Here is a 25,000-nt window from a genome sequence, read left to right as displayed (position 1 = left end):
TTGTTTGGCTGCTGTTAACAAGGAGCTGTTTGTAAGTACTATACAGTTACTTCCATTTAACTGCAGAATTATGCAGATTTTGTTTAAGTCTGCTGTAGTTTTTGTCTTTTTTTTTTTTTTTCTTTGGGGGAGGTGTTACAGGCAACCCCCGATTATTGGAGGGGGTTTCGCTCCTGACAGCGTGACAATAACCGAAAATCACCGATAACCAGAAATTGACGAATACTGGCACCGATAAGTGGATACTGGTACCAATAAGCGGGGATTGGTGCCCCTGTTAGCTGGGTATCAGCGCTGATCTTTGGTTATCGGCGGCGATAAGAGGATATCAGCACATATTGGTGCCAAAAATCCAGTTATTGCCAGCGCTAGACAAGCACTGTAAAAATAGATCGCCAATAACTGAGGACGCCAATAACCAGGGACTGCCTGTATTAGACACTTACCTCTGTTCAGTTAATGTACTCTTAGCTAGTTAGCATTTGTTTTAAAGGTGCTTCTCATTAGTTTGGTTAATATGGACCTCTTATACTCTGGTATCAGGTTAGTTTCCAATGTTTCCTGTTTAAGAGTAGGTTTCTACCCATTTCTCATTTAGTTATCTTGCAGTCATTTGTTTTTTATACAATTTACCATTTCCCACATTTTTGTTTTTCTTGGGTATCAATTTGTATTCAAAACCTATTTGCTAGCTTACTGGTATATATACTGTATACACAAACCCCTCACTTCACAGTGGGATTATGTTCTTACGTTCCACTGTAAAACGAAAAACATTAGTCATCAATGATGTCAGCATAATCTAGGCTTGCCTGATGTACCAGCAATCAAAAACATAATCTAGGCTTGCCTGATGTACCAGCAATCAAAAACACTACTCAATAACTTACTATTGTACTTTCATTTAACAGATACAATACAAAAAAATTACTATACTGTATGTCAGTAAATGCTGATTATTCAAAGAATAAATAAGGCAATTTGAGTAGCAATAAAAACTTTTCCTTGGCCCAAAAAATTAATAGTAGCTAAGGCCTATATGTACATTAACTTGCCACTGTAATTACTTGAAAGGGTTGTACCAGATGACTGGAAACAGTAAAAGTAAGGCTGGACAGGGAGATACAGGGGCAGGACTTCCAACTGTTTCTAGTGAAGCAGGGTGGTGACTTTCTACTGATGTGCAAGAGGGAGGTACCTGTGCTTTGGCACTTGCTGGTCGTATATGATTTTTGTTTCTGACAGGACAGTTTGTTACTTTCTTTTCAACTTAAAATTTCTTATGGCATGCAAGATCATCACAGATTTCTTTTAAATTACTGAAAATCTTTTCTAGTCCACATCTATTATTTCTAGACCATCAGTGAAATTAGCAAAATCTCCTGCCACTTTTTTGTGGAAAAATTTCTGTTTCTTCTATAACTTTTGCTTCCTGCATCTCTGCTTCTTTCTAACTTCCTCCCATTCACTGAAGAAAAAAAATTCTTGAGGTTGTGGCATCATCTCAAGATTAAGCACAATGCTCTAAAACTGGACAAATTCCCAGCCAATCTCACTTCCTGACATCTCCATCTCTAACCTAAAGGGGTGTGCTATATGAACTCCATTATTTGATTAAGGAAAAAACATTGGTTTTAATGTCCTCTTGCCTTCAGTAATGAACAAATGACTATAGAAAGCCACAGAAATGCCTTGAATGCATCTCCTTGAATGCCTGATTTTGGTTCATCCAACTAGTTTTTTATTACAAATCTGGGATCTGTCAAAACCACGGCTGTGCTCACAAACCTTGGTGAATGCAATGAAGGTGGATGGTTTTTTTTTTTGTAATTAGGGGAGTTGACGGCTGAACTGAAAAATTCCTATAACCCATGGATCCATTTCTGTCTCCTGTGTGATGTACTCAGTTCCAGGTGATGAGTCCTTAACAGTGGTCAAGGTTTCATACTTAATTCTCTTGAGTCAAGTTTGCTCTTCAATTAGACAAAAAAAAATCTTAATGGGCAATGATGAGTGCCTTCTGCACAGAGAGACTCTACATCAAAACTATACCTCTTTGAACCCTGAGTCTCCAGCTGGCTATCAACAGAAGAAATTGAGAGACAGACATACCTAGTGCCATGGGACAAGGCCATCCTCACTAGAGGCCAGCAAAAAACAACTCTCTTTCACTGACTCTCTATGATGCTGACTGTCGCTCCTAAGCTTACGGATTCATTTCATTAAATGAAACCAATACTTGTTTTTAATGCTGTCAAGCCCAGTGGAAGCATGATAGATTCCTCCTTGGAATAGTGAGAGTCACTGCTGGGGCTCCATGTTAAAGATTAAGTCTGGTTAACATGCTTGGAATGACCTCTGATTCCTTGACTCTAGTCGTCAATTGACCACAACTCAGTAACTGTCATGATCATAGTCAATGATGACAAAAGACACAAAGGTGACTCTGGTAAGAGAGCTGCACTTCAATCCTTGTGGATGCAATTCCTAACAAAGATGACCAGAGTAAAGCACATCTATCCTCCAGATCTCTGATGAAATGCAGATGGAATGCCAGAAGAGAGCAACTTCAGTAAAAAAAAAAAACAGGTACAGTACTGGATATTTTTAAGCCTCAATGTCAGTACAGCTGTGGGCAGAGGGCCGACAGTGGGAAAGGTTTACCTTATCAGTACAGTGTCAACCAATGGTAAGCCAAGGACTCCTGAAGGAAAGGTACCTGAAGGGTAGTAGTCATTACAATGTGAGGCAGAGCCGAAAAGGTGTCATCTATCAACTAGCCTCCAAGAATCACCTAAGATTCAAGTCTGAAGAAAACAAAGCCTTCTTCCACAAAAGCTAACAAAAGTCTGCCAGTGGCAGTTACATCCACTGGATGAATGACAGCAATGAGGTAAGCAAGTTGGTCAGTCAGCAGGGAAGGAATCAAGTACACAGGTAGAGCAAAGGGGACCTGAGCTAGCAGGTCAACCCACACTGCCTGGCTAGACAAGCACAGGGACACCAGTCAGAGAGCAAGTAAAGGGTTGGGGAAAGTTTTTGTTTCGATGACTACCATTAAATAAAATTGGTGGTCAGGGTTAACAAAATTTAATATTATGAGATTTAAAGCTTTCTTTTTCCAAATGTGCAATTGGTGGTCAGGGTTGAAAAAATGACATTTTATTCTAAAATAATGTTTAACACATACTTACCTGTTAGTTACATATAGCTTTAGTCTTTGACGTCACGGCAAAATTTCAAAACGCTTGCAGCGCCAGTCCGAATATCGGGTGATCGCCTTACCTGCCCTCTGTCGGGGTACTAGAACTATTCCAACATGCTTCAGAATAATTTGCCTACCTGTCCCCGTGGGGAGGAGGGTGGGTTGTCGTATATGTAACTAACAGGTAAGTATGTGTTAAACATTATTTTAGAATAAAATGTCATTTTAACACATACAACTTACCTGTTAGTTACATATAGCTGATTGACACCTTTAGGAGGTGGGGCAATGACAGCTAAAAAGAGTTGTTGGAAACATTAAGGTTATTAATGTAGAAAATTTCTTAGTTCCTCACCTGCTAAGGTAGCTGATTCCACAGTTACTGCCTCAGTAACCTGCCATCCTCAGAGCAACCGCGGGGTATAATGACCTGGTCGCAGATTGCTTAAGCTGGGTATCAGTCACCTAGACATGGCATATGACAATACCACAAGTATGCCCTGCTCAGGCGCAGCACAAACATCATGAATTACAAAAGGGGTCACCCAACACCAAAGAAAAAGTATAACCATAAAAACCAAAACCAACTGTGGGGGTAAAACTAACCAACACTTACCCTCACAGACAACCATAAAAACCTTCACACTCCAAAAACAAGTAAGTAAAGGTAGGTTAATCCTCCTTTACCCCTTTACCCATTACCGTGCCAGATACAACAAAGGGCCCTAACGTGCTGCACTCGTCAAACACTGTCTGCACTTGCGAGAGATAATGCAAAGCAAATACAGACTTACACCTCCAGTAGGTTGCTTGCACAATATCTTGAAGGGAGAGGTTCCTTTATAAGCAGAGAAGTAGAGATAGCCCTCACTTCGTGAGCCTTCACTTTACACATTTTCAAATCATTCTCGGAAATATTGGAGTGAGCTTCAGAAATCAGATCTCTAATAAAAAGGACATGGCATTCTTGGACATTGGTCTAAGAGGGTTCCTGACCGAACACCATAAGGAATCTGAAGGACCCCTAATATCTTTAGTCCTTCGCAAATAATATTTCAAGGCTCTGACTGGGCAGAGGAACCTCTCCTGCTCCTTACCTACCAATTCCGACAGACTCGAATCTCAAAAGAGCGAGACCACGGTGCGAAGGGGTCTCAGTTCTTGGCCATAAAAACAGTTTGAAAGAACAAATTGCTTTTGAAGCAGAGAATCCTACTCTCTTATCCAAGGCGTGGATCTCACTGATTCTCTTAGCTGTAGCTAACAAAACTAAAAAGAGGGTTTTCCTCGTAAGATCTCTTAAAGAAGCAGAATCCATAGGTTCAAATTTCTCAGACATAAGCCACTTCAGGACTACATCAAGATTCCACGAAACAACTTTAGCATCTGACCTCTTAGAGGTACCGAAGGATTTAATAAGGTCCGTTATATCTTGGTTATTAGAGATATCCAAACCTCTGTGACGAAAAAACAGTAGCCAGCATGCTACGATAACCTTTAAGTGTGGATACAGAAAGGTTCTTATTCGAGGAACAAAAGAAAATCCGCAATTTGCGTCACCGAGGTTCTGGAAGAGGAAATGTCATGATCTTTGCACCATGAACGAAACATATTCCACTTGGACTCATAGACCTTGATCGAAGATGGTCTTCTGGCTCTAGCGATGGATTGAGCCGCTTTCTTCGAAAATCCTTTGCTTCTGAGAAGACGTTCGATAGTCTGGAACGCAGTTAGCCGCAGACTTGACAGGTTTTCGTGAAATCTCCTGAAGTGGGGCTGTCTGAGTAAATCTACTCTGTTTGGAAGGCTCGGGAAGTCGATCAAGAGATCCATGAGAACTGGGAACCAATCCCTGGAAGGCCAGAAGGGGCTATCAACGTCATCCTGGTGTTGGAGTGGTGCTGAAACTTCCTCAACACCGCACCTAACATCTTGAACGGCGGGAAGGCGTAAGGTCCAGACCCGACCAATTCAGTAGCATTGCGTCCGCCTGGAAGGCTGTTGGTCCGGGACAGGAGAGCAGAAGATTGGGAGCCTGTTCGACTTGTTCGTCGCGAACAGGTCTACCAGAGGTTGACCCCAAAGTCTCCACAGCGACTTTGCACACTTTTCGTGCAAAATCCACTCTGTGGACAGAACCTGGTGCTTCCTGCTCAAGGAGTCCGCTCTCACACGTTGAGGGCTCCCTGAATGAATCTCGTTAGGAGCAGAATCTTGTGCTTTTCTGCCCACAAAAGGAGGTCTCTTGCTACCTCTGCTGAGGGAGTAAGAATGAGTGCCCCCTGTTTCTTTATATAAGACAACGCTGTGGTGCTGTCTGAATGAACCAGAACTGTTTGTCCCTGTACGAAAGGTAGGAAGTGTACGAGACTCAGGTGGATTGCTTTCAACTCCTTCTTGTTGATGTGCCATTCTTTTCTGTCGCATTCCACAAACCTGAAATTTCTTTTACCCCAACGCCGCCCCCATCCTACTTCTGACGAGTCTGAAACAGTTCGTGGTTCAGGTTCGACGGAAAAGAGAGAGACCTTTCTCTAATTTTCTTGATCTAACCACCACCTTAGATCCTCCTTGATACGGTCCGAGATTGGAAAGGAGAAGGAGTCTGGAAGCGTTTTCCTGTTCCATTGCTCCCTGAGGTAGAATTGAAGGCTCATGAAGTCTCCCCAGGAGACAAACTTTTCTATTGACGCCAGAGTTCCCAGGAGGCTCATCCAAGCCTTTGCGGAACAGGTATCCATATCCAGAAAGTTCTGGACTTTTGCGAGACAGTCCGAGATTCTTTGATCTGACGGAAAAGCCAGAAAAGGAACTGTTTCAGTCTCACTCCTAAATAGATCCTGGATTGTGAGGGAGATAGGTGAGACTTCTTCCAATTGATTAGAAGTCCTAGCTTCTGAGTCAAGTCGAGAGTTACTTTCAAATCCTCCAAGCACTGAGACTGAGACTGGGAACGAAGGAGCCAATCGTCTAGATAGAGAGAGATCTTTATTCCTCTGAGATGAAGAGCTTTGGCAACAGTGGACATAACTCTTGTGAATACTTGAGGGGCTGTGGACAGACCAAAGCACAGAGTCCTGAACTGATAAGTCTTCTCCTGAAAACGGCGAAGAAACTTCCTGGACGCGGATGGATCGGAATGTGAAAGTAAGCGTCCTGCAGATCTATTGAGACCATCCAATCCCCCGGACGAAGAGAATTGAGGACGGATTGCGTCGTCTCCATCGAGAAACTGGTTTTCTCCACGAAAAGGTTGAGAGAACTTACGTCCAGGACTGGTCTCCAGCCGCCTGAGGCCTTTGGAACAAGAAAAAGACGGTTGTAAAAGCCTGAGAGTTGACTTCTTCCACGATCTCTATCGCTCCTTTTAAAAGCATGGAGTCTACTTCCGCACTCAGAACCGAGCATTTCTCTAAGTTGCTGGAATATGCTGTCAAAGCTAAAGGTTCTGTTGCAAGAGGGGGCCTCTTGAGGAAGGGGATAGAATATCCTTCCTTTAGCACGGACGTGGTCCACTGGTCCGCTCCGATATCCTCCCCCAAGTTTGCCAGAACTGCTGAAGTCTGGCTCCTACTAGTGCATGGAGGACATGCAGATCACTTTTTAATTGAGGGTTTGATAGCCCTGAGACAAATCTTGCTTTGCCCCGAAACTAGATCCTGTACGGGTGAGGGGCCTGCCACGAAAGGGCCTATTTTGATTAACTAGAGGACGAGTTTGCGCTGGCAGAGAAGGTTGAGGAGCTTTTGGTTTAGAGAGGATTGCGCCAAAAGGTCCTGTGTGGACTTCTGAGTAAGGGATTTCGACACTTCGGCCACAAGTTCTTGAGGGAAAAGGTACTTCTTATCCAGAGGTGCGAAAAGAAGAGCCGATCTTTGAGTCCTAGAAACTCCACGAGCGACAAAAGAGCACCAAAGTTGTCGCTTCTTAAGAACTCCTAACGTGAAGATGGAGGCTAACTCAGACGCACCGTCACAACTCCCTTTATCTAAGCAGGACATAACAGAAGAGAAATCATCGAAATGCGCTCGGAAAGACCAAAAGACTTTACCTTCCTACCCAAAGCGCCAATAGTCCAGTCCATAAAACTGATGACTTCAAAACTCGGAAAACGTTCTTCAAAAGGTGGTCCAACTCTGAAGGAGAGAAGAAAATCCGAGCCGAGTTCATCGCAGAACGACGGGTAGAATCAACGAGACTGGAGAAGTCTCCTGAGAGGAGGCAGAAGCTCCCAGAGAGAAAACTTCCCAGTGTCGTAGCAAGCCTTCTGCCTTAGTAGAAAGCTTGGAAGGAGGGGAAGCAGAAAGTGGTTTTCCCTGATCACGCTTGTCTTCCAACCAGGAGTTCATTTTCTTTAATGCCTTCTTAGCTGAAATAGAAAGCACTAACTTCATAAAGGAAGAGGTAGGAGGTTTCAGTCTCTTGCACTGAGAGAGAGGGAAGTGGAGCCGAGGCGCAAAATCCTCAGGAAAATTATCAATAAAGAAGCGAAGAAGCTTCTTGTAATCCGAGCGAGAGAGTCTGGTTCTGTCTACAGGAAACTCTTCCACAACTTCTTCCTCAGACGAAATAGGAGAAAAACCTTCCGCTTGCACACATCTTGTGAAGGAAGAGTAGGAGCCTGAATAAGAGCTTGACGAGGAGCCTGAGCCTGAGTAGGCGCCACAAGAGGAGCCTGAACTGGCGCCACAAGAGGAGCCTGCGCCACAAGAGGAGCCTGAACTGGCGCCACAAAGGAGCCTGGGATGGCGCCTCACCAGGCGCTACCTGAGGCGCTTGAGCCTGAGAGCGCTAAATCTTGAGGAGCGCCTGAGCCTGACTAGGGCGAAGAGCCTGATCCTGAGCCTGAACCAAAGGAGGATCAAGAGACACAGATCGAGGAGGAGCTTTCATGCACTGGGCGCTCGAGAGCTCGAGACGAAGGAGGAGGCATCAAATACACTTCAGAAGGCTTTGCTGGAGAAGAACCAGGCCTTCCGAGCCCGCCAAGAATGCTTCCAATTTTCTTGTGCATCGCTCAAGAAAGTCATGAGTAGACGAGATCCAACTGGGGAACGATGATCAGTAGAGCCAGGATCGTGATGAGAAGAGGCGCAGAAGCCACAATAGGCTTACGTGAAAACCAAAGGAGAAACACCGAACGCTGGGCAATACCGAATGGGAAGCCTTATACCTCTTGCGCGCACATGAGCCTTGCGCCTGGGAGAAGATTCTTCAGACGACGAAAATCTCTCCGGACTCTCCCAAAACTACAGGAAGGCTGTGATAAGCGAAATGGCTTCTTCTTCTGAACCGCTGAAGGCGAAAGATTCCTGGACCTCTTCAATGGTCTAGACTCGCTCAGGAAATCTCCAGCCTCTGCGAGGCGAATCACTGGAGCTTGAAGAAAGACACTTCCTTGAGTCGCCTTTCCAACGGCGCTCTGAAACAGCCTGGGAAACAACAGGACTGTTCGAGGGGCGGCTGCTCGTGAGCAGACCCCACTCGCCTCCCTTGGACTTTCAGCATGTCTTCTCCCAGGAGCAGGGGAGCTTGACAGAGGCTTAGGTCTGGGAGAACGAGTAGGCCGAGCAACCACCTCCTCCACCACACTAACACTTTGCACTGCACTTAAATTATTCACAATATTTTGGAAAGAATCCATACGCTCATGAAGGGATTTCACGTTAACGCCAATATCCTCCATGGCGCCCACAATAGGGTTAAATCTGGCGTCCATCTGGACTTGATACTCAGACACGGTAACGGGTTCAGGGATATCAGAGTCAGGAATAGGAATATTAGTAGCCACGGGGATATTAATAGAAGTTTCCTGCATAGCTAAGGGAGATTCCGGTTTCTGAGAGAGAGAAGAAGAACTTAGCTAAAGCTTTCCTGGCTCTATCTTTCTCAAGCTTCTTTACATACTTAGATAGAGCCTTCCAATCTTTTTCAGTCATACTGACACATTCATCACACTTCCTCTCATATGAACATTCCTGACCTCTACAAGCCACACAAATTGAATGAGGATCAAGACTAGCCTTGACCAACCTCGTCTTACAGCCTTTGCTGCATACCCTAAAGGTATAAGACCCAGAATCTGACATAATTATCAGAAAACCTGACTAAATAGGTGACAAATAACTGGCAAAGCCGCAAACCAACAAGAGAGTACTTCACCAAGTGAAAACAGCTCGATGTAGGCAGATACAATGAAATTTCGCTCGAGTACCGACAACAATGTCGCCGGCGTGACGGCAAAATTATTCTGAAGCATGTTGGAATAGTTCCTAGTACCCCGACAGAGGGCAGGTAAGGGCGATCACCCGATATTCGGACTGGCGCTGCCGCGCGTTTTGAAATTTTGCCGTGACGTCAAAGACTAAAGCTATATGTAACTAACAGGTAAGTTGTATGTGTTAAATTCAATATTAAGAGCTCATCCTACACTTGAAGCTTTCTCTTTTTTATGTGCAAGTATGCATTTGCAAGTAAGAAAATTAAGAAACTAAAAAAAATTCTATATTGATTTCTAAACTTATTTCTAAACCTAAAATTAACAAAGAAACCAATAAATTTTCCAATTCTGAACTCACTATCATTTTCATATTCAACAGGCATTTCAAGATGAACAAGAAATGTGAAAAAATTTGGCCAGCAGATTTGGACATATCTCATGATCTAGGTTTAGGTTTATTTTACAGTTAAAGAACTTTCTTTGAAAGAGGAAAAAAATTTGTGTTATTACATTAACATGTCCTAAGAAAGTTGGGATATATAATGTTTAATAAAATTTTCTACCTATCTTATTTCTTCATCTAAAATTGCACATCTTTAAAATTAAAATTCTTTAAACAAACAATGAAATTAAAAATAGCCAATTTTCCTAACTCTGCTCTCTTCATTATTTTTAAAATATTAAAGGATACAAGTACCCAATCTAGTATGTTGGCTTTCAAGTCTTTATCAGAGCAGGATTTGGCAGCCCCCTCTCTCTCTCTCTGTACTGTAATTGTTTTTCTTTACATTCTTTATAATTAACACAGGTTGCTTATTGTAGTTTATAAGGTGTCTAGGTCAATTTTAACAGGCTTGTTTGATTTAGATCTTTTTCTATTTTAGTTGCAAGTCTTGGAATAATTCAACAATGTAAAGTGAAATACTACTGTATTACCAATTCCACAGCAGTGATGAAAGGACTAAGTTTTTCAAGACAAAGTAACTTTCATAGTACAAATGAAATTATACTAACAAGTGACACGATGTTATACCATCATGTCAATGGCAACTGAATTACTAAACAGTTGTATGCATAAGTGCATGGTATTTCAGAAAATTACTGTTTACAAATCCTTCAGAACTGCCTAGTTTTATCAACCCTTGGTTTAGTGATAATGCAGTTTGCAAATTTGCTTAACAAAGTTACCATACAAAAGATACTAAGCCATTAATGCAACATTACCCAAATTGCAGTATTATCAGATGTTTCTTCTATGCTGGATCCAGTATCAAATTGAAAAAGTAATTTCAAAATGGCAGACAGGAATTCCTGAAACACTCCATCAGGAAGTTCTGCATGACTTTCCAACTTGTTTATCCAGCAAGTTAACACCTGTGTTACATGAAATACATGCAGTTAGAAGATATTACAATACTAAGATAAAAATATGAAATAAATCTTGTAATCCATAAATACAGTACAAACCTCTTACTTCTACTTTACTGTAATGATATATACTGGCACAGCACAAGTTAGCCAAGAGCAGTCATTTGCTACATCTAAAATTTTTGTCTGCTCACCAAGTTTATGAGAAAACGAGCTTGAAATTTAGTTCCAATACTAGCTTACCTCATACTGTACATTATATTCCAGGATAATAACTATCATCACTCTCTTGTGATCTCAAAGTTGTTGAGGAAAATCCCCAATTATATGAGTATTCTCTCTGTTAAAGGAAGCTTTTAACAACATCCGTTCACCTCTTCACCCTTAATGGTTCAAGGTGGAGGGGCTTACTGATCAAGTTGGTGAAACCTTCCTTAACAGAGAGAATATATGTACATACATATAATTGTGGATTGTCTTCATCCATTTCAAGACACTACATTAATTTGTGACTATTCATTTTCTTAAGTTTATTTCAATATTTTAACAGTACTAGTTTGGAGACTTTCTAGTCAACTGAGGGAGGGGACACTAAAAAATGTGAAGGATTAGTGGTCAAAGTTTTTCTCATAGGATTACTAAAGTAACAGGCAGTTCTGAATTTAAAATACATCTTACCTTAATACTGGAATGCATGTTACTCCAGCAAGGAAAAATTCCATAAAATGCACCTGTTAAAGATTTCTCTATTTCCTCCTTAATTGCATTCAACGATTCCTTGCATTCATCCAAGGTTATATTCTTATGTAAGTTTTTGAGAGTCTTTCTCGAAGGTGAAAGACTACTGAAGGGATGTTCTTTTGAACCAATGCTCCTGTTATTTCCATCATAAGACTGAAAATAATTTTGCGACATGTCAGGTACACAGCCACTGTTTGCACTTAGGTTACACTTATGAACTTTAGATGACCAATTAACAAGTCCAGACTTTTCAAATTCTAAAAGGTATGAAGTAACTGACATATCTAATTCATTTCCTGGTTTACATTTTTCCTTTTCATAATCGTTTAACAAAACGCTATTATCACATGCATGTCTCTTTGAAATGCGACTTTCTTTAAACAAAGGTGAAAGACAAACATGCACATCTGAAAACATAATCTCATCAAATTCAGTATCTATGACTGGTCTCTTCACGTCGGAATGAATCAAGGAACTGAATTTTTTTACATCAGCCACTCTCCTTGAATCCGTGCTTTTGATGTCTAACTGACCCCTGACAGACACCGCTGCATGTGATATCTTTGTATTATCTTGTCCCTTATCAGTAAAGTTTTTGTCTTTTGTACTCTCTAAATGTTTACTGTTTAGTAACAAATGTTCCTTGCCATTCTTGTCAATAAAGTCATTTTCTCTAGTACTTTCACGATGCTGGCCATTTAGTAAAAAACATTCATTTTCATTTGACTCAGTATTTAGAGAGTCATTATCAGCCCTGGAAAGATTTTCAGAACCACTTCCGATGAATGCTCCATGAAGTCCTACATGAGACAAATCTGGGTGTATAACTCCTTTACTCACTTCTAATCCTGCCAAAACGAGAGAGATATTTTATTGAATATTCTTGATAAGATCAAAATGAATATTCCAACACAAAAGAATTGTATGTACTGTATACACATTAATAACCATGAAATTTTTATGATAAAATAAAGTTTTATATATACTTACCAAGTAGCTACATAGCTATTATAGTTTCTAATAACTATCACGGCAGTTCAAAATTTGAAATTCACGGTAACGCTCTATTGTTTTGGTGTAGGTAACTAGTCCCCGGCCACTTTTGGGGAAGAACAAGTACAAAAGTGCTGGACAGCTCAATTTGTTTGTGCCTTATGTCCATGAGAGGGGAGGTTGGAAGGCTCTGATCTTGCAGTTACTTGGTAAGTATACATAAAACTTTATTCTATTATAAAAATGTCATTTTTATATAAGTAACTTACCAAGTAACTACATAGCTGAATCCCACATTGACAGGTGGGATGCGTGGATGTTCTACTAAAAAACACTGTAAAGGAGATGAATTTGAAATAGAAAGGCAGCTAGCACTGGTGGAATGCTTGTTATAACTTTCCCTGATGAGAGAGCTGCAGCAGGAAGATACTGCCTCTGGTTGGTGCTAATCTCAACCTGTAGTGAGGTGGCAGTGAAGCCGAGGGTTGTCTCTACTTCAGGAGGAACCTTGCAACCAAGTACAGTACTCTGAAAGTTGACAAAGCATTACGTAAAACAAGTCCCCTTGCCATGGTCGCAGTACAATGAACATAACCAAAAAATTCTGTTACCAAACAATTTTAAAAACAAATCCCACCTAGTACAATGAACATAACCAGAAAATTCTGTTACCACACAATTTTAAAAACAAAACTATCACCCATCCATTAAAAACGACTGGTAGTTACTCCAGGTACACAGTACCACCAGGCTTCCCAAAACTCAACATCCTTTAACAAGGCGAGGAGATAGAGAAATAGAAGGAATACCCTTATCCTTTATTTCCCAATACCATGCCAGCCGTGGCCAATGGACCTAATGTACTGCAATTACTATCCACTGTCTCCACATCGAGCAAATACTGGGAGGCAGACTCTGATTTGGACTTCCAGTACAGGCAGTCCCCACTTACTGGCGACATCGGTTAATGGCATTTGGTGTTACAATGCTTGGCTAACAATGTCATTAACAGGATTTTCAGCACCGATCTCCAGTTAACGGCACCGTTAAGTGGGGATTTCGGCACCGATCTCTGGTTAACAGCACCATTAAGTGGGGATTTAAGCTCCATTCTCCAGTTAACAGTTCTGTTAAGTGGGGATTTTGGTGCATTCTCCAGTTACAGCGCTGATATTCAGTTAACGGTGCTATTATCACCAATTTTCAGTTAGCAGCACTTGGCCGGGGATAGAACGCCCGCGTCAACCGGGGACTGCAAGAATCGTGGAGAGCGACAAGTTCTTCTTAAAAACCAATGAAGTGCCGACTGCTCCTATTTCATGAGTTTTGACTTTAAAAACAGGGAAAATGCCCTCTTGAATTTCTGAGTGTGACTTGCAAATAACACTCTTTAAAAAGAAGGCCAAGGCATTCTTTGACAACAGATGTGAGGGGTTCTTAACCAAACACCATAAATTCTGAGAGGGATCTCTGATTCTCTTGGTCCTTTCTAAGTAGTGCTTCAATGCTCTAATAGTGCTTCAGTATTCTAACTGGGCAAAGAGCTCTCTTCTGGTCTGCTGGCCCAAGGATAGCCACTAAATTCCTGACTGTGAACGAATGAGGCCAAGGGTTGGATGGGGTTTCGTTCTTTGCCAAGAATCAAAGCATGAATAAGCAGACTGCATCTCTCTGCGAAAAACCCACTGTCTTACTGAGGGCATGTAATTCGCTGATCTTCTTTGCCGTAGCAAATGTAACCAAAAAGAGGGTCTTTCTGGTTAAATCTCTCATAGATGAGGTGTGAAGGGGCTCAAATGGAGGGCCCGAGAGCCATTTGAGAATGGCATCTAGATTCCAGGCAACTGACGTAGACTTCTCTTTCTTGGAAGTGTCTAGGGACTTCATTAGATCACTTATGTCTTGATTAGTAGATAAATCTAAACTTCTATGTCTAAACATGGAGTTTAGCATAGACCTATAACCTCTGATGGTGGAGGTAGCTAAACCTCAAGAGGACCTCAGGAACACTAAGAAATCAGCAATCTTTGCTACAATAGTTTTAGAAGAAGAGACATCACGTCTTCGGCACCAACTACAAAAGACTGTCCACTTTGCCTGGTAGACATTATCAGAAGACTGACGTCTGCACTTAGCGACTGCTTCTGCAGCTTTTCTTGAGAAGCCCTTCACTCTGACAAGTTCCCTGACAGTCTGAAGCCTGTCAGAGCGAGAGCAGATAAGCCTTGATGGACCCGATGGAAGTGAGGCTGCTTTAGAAGGCTTCTCTTCTGAGACAGAAGTCTGGGGGGAAGTCTGTTAGGAGACTGAGAAGGCCTGGGAACCACTCCTTCCGCGGCCAAAATGGAGGTACAAGCATCATGGACATGTTGTTGTGAGACACAAACTTGTTTAGGACTTCGCTATCTCACCATACTGAATGGTGGGAAGGGGTACTGTACACATCCAAGTCCAACCAGTCCTGGAGCACGGCATCCGTCGCCCATGCCAGAGGGTCCTGGGTTGAGGAACAGTAAACGGGGAGGCGATGGTTCCTTGACATTGTAAACAGTTCTATCGACGGTTTTCCTCACTGTTTCCACAGGTCGGTGCACACCTGCGGGTTCAGTGTCCATTCCATCGGTAGGACCTGTCTGCACTGACTTAACTCATCCACACAAACATTTAACTTGCCCTGGATAAAACGAGTATGATTCTGGTGCGGTTGTTCTGTGCCCAGAGAAGAATATCCTTGGCCGCTTCATAAAGGGAGACAGTGTGAGTCCCTCCTTGATTCTTGATATAAGCCAATGCGGTCGTGCTGTCAGAATGGACTGTGACTGTCTTGTCGCACGTTGCTGATGCAAAATGCTGAAGGGCCAAATGGATCGCCTTCGGCTCCCTTACTGCACTTAATTCTGTGGTCGTATCTGCATTGCCCTTGACGGTAGTTAAATTCACCACAATTGTAGCATCCAGCTGGTCTGTGTTGATAACGTTGGTTATGTTCGTCTCTTGACCCTTCTTCATTGTATCGCCTCTTGTAATTTCTGCTATCTGTTTGTTGATGGTTGCTATTTCGAGGTTGTCCTCCATTGAAAGCTGTTCTTTGATCTTGGCCACGTTCACTTGTTGGCCGTCTTCCGAAAATCGAGGGCATTGATTTTTCTTTGTTGTGTAATGGTTGGTTCTAACTGTGTATTTGTCCATTCATGTGACATCTTCATTTTTTCCAGTCGTCACATAACTTTAGATATTGGCATTGCTTGTTGAGTGAATCAAGTAGTCTTATGACACCACATCTGTTTAGGAAGATTCCAGGATTTTCATTATTCAGATGAAAACACATTTCATCCACCTCTCCAGTAGCTAGTTTCAAAGACAGTTCGCATTTCATAATCGTTATACCGTTATCTGTGCCCCATTCCACTAGTTGGCTATTGTGATGATTAATGATGTCCTCTAGTTCACTTGTTCGTAGAGTTGGAAATAGTTGGCATACCATAATTTCCATATTTCCATTTACTTTCTTGAGCTCCATAATAAGGCTTCCCATATTATCCAGAATGTTAGACGGGGTTTCCTCTTCCAATACATCCTGCATACCACATACCAGAATACATCTTGCTGGCTCCCACTTCAGTTCTTCAGACACCCAACTTTTTAAAAGGTCGATGTTAGCTCCATTAATTGTTCTGATGAACGTGTATTCTCCAAGATCAGATGATTTTATATCTGTCAAATTTGTATCTCCCAATATTAATGTACTGGCATCCTGAGTTTTAGCTTCCGTAGCATCATTTGTAGGTAACGTTCTTCTATCTCTCACATGTTCTTCTAAATGAGTTAACTGGTCGTTTAATCTATTGATAGTGACATTTGCTGCTTTTATTATTTCATTCAATTCATCAATTTCTGTCGTCTTCTGGTCAAGTCTCCCCTTAATTTCAGTTATGTCTGTTTGAAGTTTTCTTATTACCTCGCTTTCTGTAGGTGGTACTTGAGGTGTTTGTTGAGAATTGATTTCCTCATTGTTGGGGCGATTTTCTCGTGTGAAGCATGATCGGGACTACAGTCAGTCCCCGGTTAATGGCGGGCTCAGTTAATGGCGATCCGGTTTTATGGGGCTTGTCTAGCGACAAAAATTGGCAATTTTCAGAGCTGAAAATCACTGATTTCCGCTTATCGGGTGCCAATACATACCTAACAGAGGTGCCGATAACTGAAAATTGGCGCTTTTTCGCCGCTGATAAGCCCCAAAAATCACCGAAAATCGCCGATTTTCGGATTTTCGGTTATCATCACACTCTCAGAACGGAACCACCGCTGACAACCGGGGACTGCCTGTATCCCAAATACTGCAGGAGGGAAGCGGACTATGCTCCTGTTCCCTGGGAAGCTTACAGGGAAGCAGGGAAGCACACTCAGCGGAAGGAACATGCCTTTTCAATGGCCTAGACACTGTCAAAAAGCACTTACGCCCTCTGTCTGCACTGGAGTCCGAGTCACTGGATGACAGAGCATGCACATCCATATGGACACCTTTCCAACAGCTGTCCGCTAAGTCTTGGGTACAATTAACAGGTTTGGTGGAGGGGGCAACTACCCGTGGGCAAACCCCACCGACCTCCCTTAGACCTCTAGTTCGCCTCCTCCCACATTTGGGGGAGTTTGACATTGACCTTTGTCTAGGAGCATCAGTGGGACGAGTATTAACCTCCTCCACTGACACTGCACTTGCACCGACACTGATAACACTCATTTGGTCCATAAGGGCCTTAAAAGAAGACTCAATTTGGGCTAAGGTATTAACAAGAAGACCAAACTTTTGGTCTATCCTGGCATCGGGTTTGGAAGAATGGGAGCCAGGGAACAGAGTCAATGGAAAAGTCGGAGGGCTGGCGATAAGGGAGAAAGCAGTCACAGATGTAGAAGGAACAGGATGAATAGTGATATCTGATTTTGGAGTAGAAACCTGACTGGCTCTGTCTTTCTGAAGTTTGTCAAGATGTGCATCTAAAACTCTCCATTTCCTCTGATCCCAGTCTTTGCATTCTCCACAATGAAGTTCAAAAGAGCAAATCTGCCCTCTACAATGGCAACACGTAGTGTATGAGTCATACTTAGCAGAAGTAAGTCTGATATTACAGCCTTTGCTGCAATGCCTAATCCTAGACAAACTAGAATCCAACATACTGAGTCACAACAAGTCAAAAAATGTCTAAACAGAGAACTAGCTAAGCTAATGATTAATGCACTACCAAATCGAATGAATACTTCACCAAAGGCAAAAGATACAACCATCCAGCAAAATTCAAATAAAAGCTGCTCATCCATCTGATGATCAGTCATTGACAGGCAGAAACGAACTGAACTCTCCAGCACTGTTGTTCCTATTTTCCCCGAAAGTGGGCAGGGTCTAGTTGCCTACACCAAAACAATAGAGTGTTATCACGAATTTCACATTTTGAACTGTCGTGATAGTTAGAGACTAATAGCTATGTAGTTATTTGGTAAGTTACTTACATAAAATAAATGTTTCTTCCACTTTACAATGCAGTAATTGGATGAGACAGTTAACAAACAAACCTTACCAAAGGTCAAGATGGCCATACCACTTAACGCTTCCTGACATATTCACAGTACAGTACTGTTGAATGGCTTTGGTTATCATAATTCCCATTGTTTTCCTCTACTACTTGACTATTTACACAGAAAAAAGACTTTTCCTTAAAAACAGAAATTAATTATATTTATGGAAATTACACTGAATATGCACCTGTCCATCACCTACAAGATTAGCTTCTGAAGCTCACAATACTACTGAATAAAAGTTCTGCATTCTTAACTTTCTAATAGAAGAAGGATTCTCTTTTATGCTCACGCAGCTTCTTGAAAACTGATTCTAAACTTTACATAAAAAAATCTCCAAGGCACTGCAAAGTTAAAGCTAATGGACAACTGGGTAAATACAATAACTAAAAATACTGTACTTATTCCTTCAGCAACCTTTCTCCACTAGTTTTGCATGAAGCACCATATAAGTAGCAAAATCTTTTTCCTCACCTTCAATGCCCACTTCTTCATCTGCCTCTTCCTTGATTGATGAAGGAATGATCTCACTGTCACCCTCATTATTCTGTTTTGCTTCCATCTGGTAGACTTGCCTACCATTCTTGGGATATTGTAATAAAATAAAAATTAAAACAGTAGCAAAGATTTATGTTAAAACAAATAAAAAAGAGAAGAGCTTTCACTCACAGGAAACTACTATCAGCTGCAAGAATAAAAATATTAATACAAAAGTCTGGTTTAAAAAGAAAATGATGATTTCTGTACCATTTAAAATGTGAAAACAGGGATTTCTCACCAACTTTTATGTATGAATCCATGGTGTAGTAATTCTACCCGAAAAGTTTTCATTCTGAGATTTTTAATTCTAAATTATTATACTGCCCTCCAAGAAAATCCATCTAGAATTAATAAGCTTGGCCTACTGGCCGTGTAAATTTCCTCCAAAATTCTGAAATTCTTGGTTGTGGTGACCTTAATACAGTACAGTATTTCAGTACAATACAATGAAAGGAACATGATTTGCCTGTAGGGTGGAAAGAGTAATGTCTCCTCATTCAAATTTTTTCAAGTTCCTAGTGATGTACAGTACTGAAATTATGTGTATACATTCTGATTTGCTAGCTGTGCACAGTTGTGGATATTGCGGTCTACATCCAAAATGCTAGTTCTACTACCCAGCATGTCTCATTACAATACTTTGAATTCACTAGTTATATATATATGTATTATTCAGAATTACATGGATATTTAGTGTCTTTCTAATTAGCAGGAAATTTTCAAGATGTGATGTCCGTTTTGTTGAGATACTTCTTTTATATATATACTGTATATATATATATATATATATATATATATATATATATATATATATATATATATATATATATATATATATATATATATATATATATATATATATAAGGGATTTTGACAAAGGAAAAATCTATTTCTGAGGAAGGTCCTGTGTCACCCGTGAAATTCCATTACAGCACGAATTTCTAGGTATAACAATGCTAGATATACCAGAGAAAAAGAGCTTTCAGGAAAGCTGGGGTTACTACCCCAGTCGACCGTCTTTTAGAAGACGCCGGTATAATGAAGGGTGAGTGAAATACCACTACCACGGAAATATACTCGAAAGATCTCTCCTTATCAAAACCCCGTAAAAGAGCGGTGAGCCGTTACAGCTCCCACACTCAACACCCGCCAGGACGGCGACACCAGCGCCACCTACTTCATTCCATGCTAGCACTAACCCCAGACTTGGCATGTGCAAAAAGGGGAGGGAGTACTAGACTAGACAGGGAGGGTCACCAGACACGGGACCTTCTCAGAAATAGATTTTTCCTCTGTCAAAATCCCTTTTCTGAGTTCAGTCCCGTGTCAGCCGGTGAAATAGTGATAGAGAATCATGCCAAGACTGCTACTACTGGAAAACAAGGGGGGGTAACCTGAAGAAAAGGCAAAATTGTAACGAAAATAATTTTAATTAAAGAAACTCTTCCATGAAGCAAGAATACTTAAAAGTAAGGCAACTTAACTTTAAGGCACACCCATAAACTTAACACTACCAAACACTGGAGGTCTCCTGACTGATGGGTAGAAAACCTCAAAAATCTTAAAATTACTTAAAAGTAGTGAAACATGAAATGTGCACAGAACAAGAAATACAACTTTAAAACTATATATGTAAACTTAGGCTTAAACATGTAAGAGGCAAGACTAATGAAAATAACACACGCAATTATCCGGGGTACGTGGAGCCAACAAAAACTGTCCAGTACCCCGCAAACGAAACAATTATGGCTAATCAGGTTACAGTTTTCCATCATAAAACACAAACATATCAATATGAAGAGCTAGGCAGTGAGGCATAAACTACCAGGAAAACAAGCAGAGAAGCAAATGAGGTAGGCGGGCGGGGGGGAAAAGGAAAGGATATAATTATTTAATGTGGGGAGATGACACTTCCCACTGCTACAGTAGAATATTTCAGGGCTTCGAGTGATTTTAAATAGTGGCGTTTAAACACTAGAGGTGATTTCCAACCCGTATATTTTGATAACTCTGAAAAGTCCATATTATGAAAATAATTAGTAGAAGTAGCCACTGCTCGAATATCATGAACTTTAGGAACTGAGTCTGGGTTGGCTTGTTTAATGAAATACAGAATCTGTTGTCTTATACCATTAAGGGAAAGAGTACCACCTTTCTCCCTGATAAAAAGAGGACCCGACTTACTCTGTGGAGTTCTTGAGAGATAAGATTTAAGTGTATGGACTGGACATAAAGATTGATCTTGAGGAAGGGGCACCACCTTCCAGGGAGACCACCTGTCCTGTGGGTCTTCGTTTTTAGCTAAAAAAACTAGGGTCAGGGGAGAGGAGGACCTCTCCGGATGGGAGGAAGTTAACAAAATTATCACCTCTAGTGAGAGCTGACAGCTCTGAAATTCTAGCACCTGAAGCCAAACTAAGTAAAAATAAGGTTTTCCTTAACAGATCTTGATAAGAGCAATTTAAGTTATCCAACTCTGACGCTAATTTAAGGACGTCATTGAGAAACCAAGTAACCGAATGTGGACGTAATACTGGTCTCAGATGAGCACATGCTCTGGGGATGGATGAAAAATAAGAATCTGTAAGGTCAATTTTAAAGCCGTAAAGAAATACTTTCTTCAATGCCGACTTGACTGTGGTAATAGTGGCCGGAGCCAGGCCTTTCTCAAACAGTGACCTAAAGAAGGAAACTCCTAAATTAGTCGTCATAATTTTGGCTTCAGAAGCTTTCAGGAAGGAGGCTAACTTTTTGACTGCTGAGTCATATTGCCTAATAGTAGAATCTCTTTTATCTGATTCTAAAAACAGAGTGTTGACAGGGTCAATGTTTGCTCCTTTTTGAGCTGCGAACTTTATAAAGTCCATAAAACTAGGGCATCTTGAATCCTTGAGGAAGCTGACACAGTCTTGGTTTGTACTGTCTGAGTCAGAATGGGCTTGGGAATCCGAAGACCTGCAAGCCCAGTTCCTGAAGGAGAGGGAACCAATTGCTCTTCAGCCAATAGGGGCTACCAGAGCTGGTTGACCTTTGAATGTCCTGAGTTTGTGTAAAACTTTCAGCAGAAAATTTATTGGAGGAACAGATAAATTCTCTCCCAATTGTTCCAATCTACTGTCATTGCGTCTGTGGCGAACGCCTGAGGGTCCAGGTTGGGGGCTACGTAACAGGGGAGCTTGAAGTTGCTCTCTGTTGCGAACAGATCCACTTGGAGTCCCGGTACCCGGCGGCAAATCCACTGAAAGATTCCGCGTCCAGGGACCACTCCGTCTCCAACGGAGTAGTCCTGGACAGAGAATCCGCCACCACGTTCCGGACACCTGCCAGGTGGGTGGCTGACAGGTGCCAACCGTGCTTGTTCGCCAGGGAGAAGATAGCTACCATTACTTGGTTTACTCGACCTGATTTGGAGCCGCCCCTGTTGATGCAATGAACCACCACTGCGCTGTCTAGCACCAACCTGATATGAATCCGATTGGGAGGGCGGATTTTCTTCAGCGTTAGAAAGACCGCCATGGCTTCCAGGATGTTTATATGGAACTGCTGAAACATTGTGGACCACGTTCCCTGTACTTTTGTTTTGGTGAATATCCCCCAGCCGCTTAGAGAAGCGTCTGTGTGGATAACTAGTGCCGGAGGGGGAAACTGAAGTGGGACTGTTTTGGACAGGCCCTTGACTGTGGTCCAAGGCCGAAGCCTTGTCTTTAAGATCCGAGGGATAGAGGAGACCCTGTCCCTGAGCTTGGTGTTTGCTCGGCTCCGCCACACCCTGTTTATGTCCTTTAACTTGGCTTTCAAGAGCAGGTCTGTTACTGAAGCAAATTGGAGAGACCCGAGGACCCTTTCCTGGGACCGGCGGGATGCTGACTGATTTTTGAGAAACCTCTTGGTGAGAGAGATGCTATCTCTTTCCTCTTGGAAGGAGGGAGAGACAACGTGTGGGAGGACAGGTCCCACTGAAGACCCAGCCATTGAAACCGGGACTCGGAGTCAGGCGGGACTTCTCCTGTTCAGCTGAAAACCCAATGACTCTAGGAAATTGGTGACTATGGACGTGGCTTTCTGACACTCCGGCACAGTTGGAGCCCAGATTATCCAGTCGTCCAGGTACGCTGCTAGGGAGATTCCTTGGGGACCGGAGCTGCTGTACTACCGTATCCGCCAGCTTGGTGAATATCCTGGGTGCAATGTTCAGACCGAAGGGCATGACCCTGAAGGAGTAGGCTTGGTTCCCGAGTCTGAAACCGAGGAACTGAGAGAAGTTCCGCCGCAACTGGGACGTGATAATAAGCGTCTGAAAGATCGATAGAGGTGGTGACGGCTCCACGCGAAGTAGAGTCCGGACCTGAGCTACCGTAAGCATGCGAAACTTGTCGCATTTTATGTAGAGATTTAGACGCGACAGATCCAGGATCACTCTTAGCTGATCGGAGCCTTTTTGGGAACAGTGAATAGCCTGCCTTGAAATTTTAGGTGCCTTGCTTTCTTTATTGCTCGTTTGTTGAGCAATCCTTTTACATAATCCTGTAGGATTGATGTGGGTGGCTGGTAAAATCTGTTTGGAGGAGGAGGGTTCTTGATCCAGCTCCACCCCAGTCCCTTGGACACAATGCTGTGTGCCCATGGGCTGAAGGTCCACTGGTCCCTGAACCAATACAGGCGACCGCCTACCTGCGTTTTCTCAGTGGGAGGGAGCGGGTTTGTTCCCTCTACCACGTCCTCTCCCCTTGGGGTGGTGTTGATTTTCCTCTGTAAGGGGCCTTGCCTTCCTCCCCTGCCACCCTGTTGAGGCCGTGAAAAATCCACGGCCTTCATATGTAGGGTTGTATGCTGGTGAGGATACATAGGAGGGTGCCGCTGGTTGAACCAAAACATACTGCTGGGGTTGGGACTTAGAGGTAGATGGCTGGGCCACTGCCGAGACCGGGACGGCTTGAACCATCGCCTGATGAGGCCTCTTATGTCTCCTGAACCTTTTTCCTCCTCTCGTCTGGGGGCCGGCCGATTCTGGGGTCTTGCGCTTATAAGTGGGAATTCCCACCGAGCGCGAAGACTCTGATTGGCCCGTGTAGCTCGGACATGACGGATGTAACCTCTCCTTCAGGGAAGAGGTTAGGTCCCCAGATTGAACTTTTAATGAGCTTGTTAGGCTCGTGGCGGATTGTAGCGTCAGCAAAAATAAATTTTCTACATTCCAGCCTGGCCATAACAAACTCATGCAAGTCTAACTGGAAGGTCGCCAGGAAAGACTTAGCCAGGACCTGGAAAAAGGGCTCGTCCGAGCCGGAGACGGCAGTAGCTCGGTAAGACAGCCGGAGCTCAAGGACCGGGCTAACTTAGTCCGGGTCTCAAACTCCGCCTTTAACAATGATTCCGGCAGCTTAGGAGTTGCTCGCTAAACTGCGTGGAAGCGCAAAGAGGGTCCAGCTTGCCTACAGTGAAAGTGGACGGGCGCCCACCAGAACTCGTTACTTCCTGGGAATACCAGGGAAGTAGGGTCTGTTTCCCTCAATTGAGGAAAGGGGGTTCCCATCGAGGCATGCTCGGTCGTGGCCAGAGCAATTTTATCCATACAAGGAGTGGGAAGATCTTCACCTAGGGTGAACATCGTGAAATTGCCCTTGAAAGGGGTCAATTTTGTGTTCACTGCCTGCCACTCCGTCAGAGTGCGAGGAGAGCCGACTGGGCTTGGTCTCTAGGGATGATGACAGTTTCCCTAGGAACCTTGTCTGACCGAATCCAGGCTTCTTCGGTAAGCCTCACGAAGCCAGGATAAGGGGGCAAGAGATCGGGGGGGAAGAACTCCAACTCCTCCAACCGTCTCATGCCCAGACCGTCTAAGGTGAGTTTGCCATCATGTTGGATGGCCCGAGTGCGAACCGCCAAGGGTTTCCGACATCAAACGGCGGGAGGTCCGCAGTGTCGGGGATAGAGTACTGCGGTTCGGCTTTAGGTTGGCGAGCCAAACCTTCCAGTACACTGTCATAAGTGGCAAACTTTTCTGAGATCTTCTCAAATCTCGAGTCTAGATCCTCGCGTGAACTGTTTGTACAGTTCAGTGGCCAGGGCTTGTGCGTCAAAAAGAGGCTGGGGAGGAGGGCTTGGTTTTGCAGCCCTCTTACTCGCGCCTTGCCGGAGGAGCTAGACTTACTCCCGGAGGCTACCGGTCCTGGGACCTTAGCCTTCGACGGGGGGAAGGGCAATGCCTTCTTAGAAGTCGAGGACTTATAGCCCTTCGCCTTCCATGAAGTCTTCAACTTGGGGATAGCAGACGGAGCTCTATCACCCAAAGAAGAAGACTTCACAAAACCTGAAAAAGATGACATAGATGAATCAGGGGAGTTAAACAAAGAGGGGCCCGC

General features: G+C 42.9%; 1 protein-coding gene across 1 annotated transcript in view; it reads right to left on the bottom strand.

Moving 5' to 3' along the window:
• LOC136830701 (uncharacterized) overlaps nucleotides 1-25,000 on the bottom strand; it is a 49,245-nt gene that overhangs the window by 10,363 nt on the left and 13,882 nt on the right. The window contains exons 3-5 of the mRNA XM_067090457.1: nucleotides 18,573-18,681; nucleotides 11,472-12,382; nucleotides 10,650-10,799 (exon numbers count right to left, since the gene is read on the bottom strand). Of these exons, the coding sequence (XP_066946558.1) occupies nucleotides 10,650-10,799; nucleotides 11,472-12,382; nucleotides 18,573-18,681 (1,170 nt within the window). The remainder of the gene's footprint in view (nucleotides 1-10,649; nucleotides 10,800-11,471; nucleotides 12,383-18,572; nucleotides 18,682-25,000) is intronic.

The sequence above is a fragment of the Macrobrachium rosenbergii genome, chromosome 4 (genome assembly GCF_040412425.1).
Source record: "Macrobrachium rosenbergii isolate ZJJX-2024 chromosome 4, ASM4041242v1, whole genome shotgun sequence".
NCBI lineage: Eukaryota > Metazoa > Arthropoda > Malacostraca > Decapoda > Palaemonidae > Macrobrachium > Macrobrachium rosenbergii.
The sequence above is the reverse complement of the archived record's forward strand: the minus strand, read 5'-3'. Positions and strand labels throughout refer to the sequence as shown.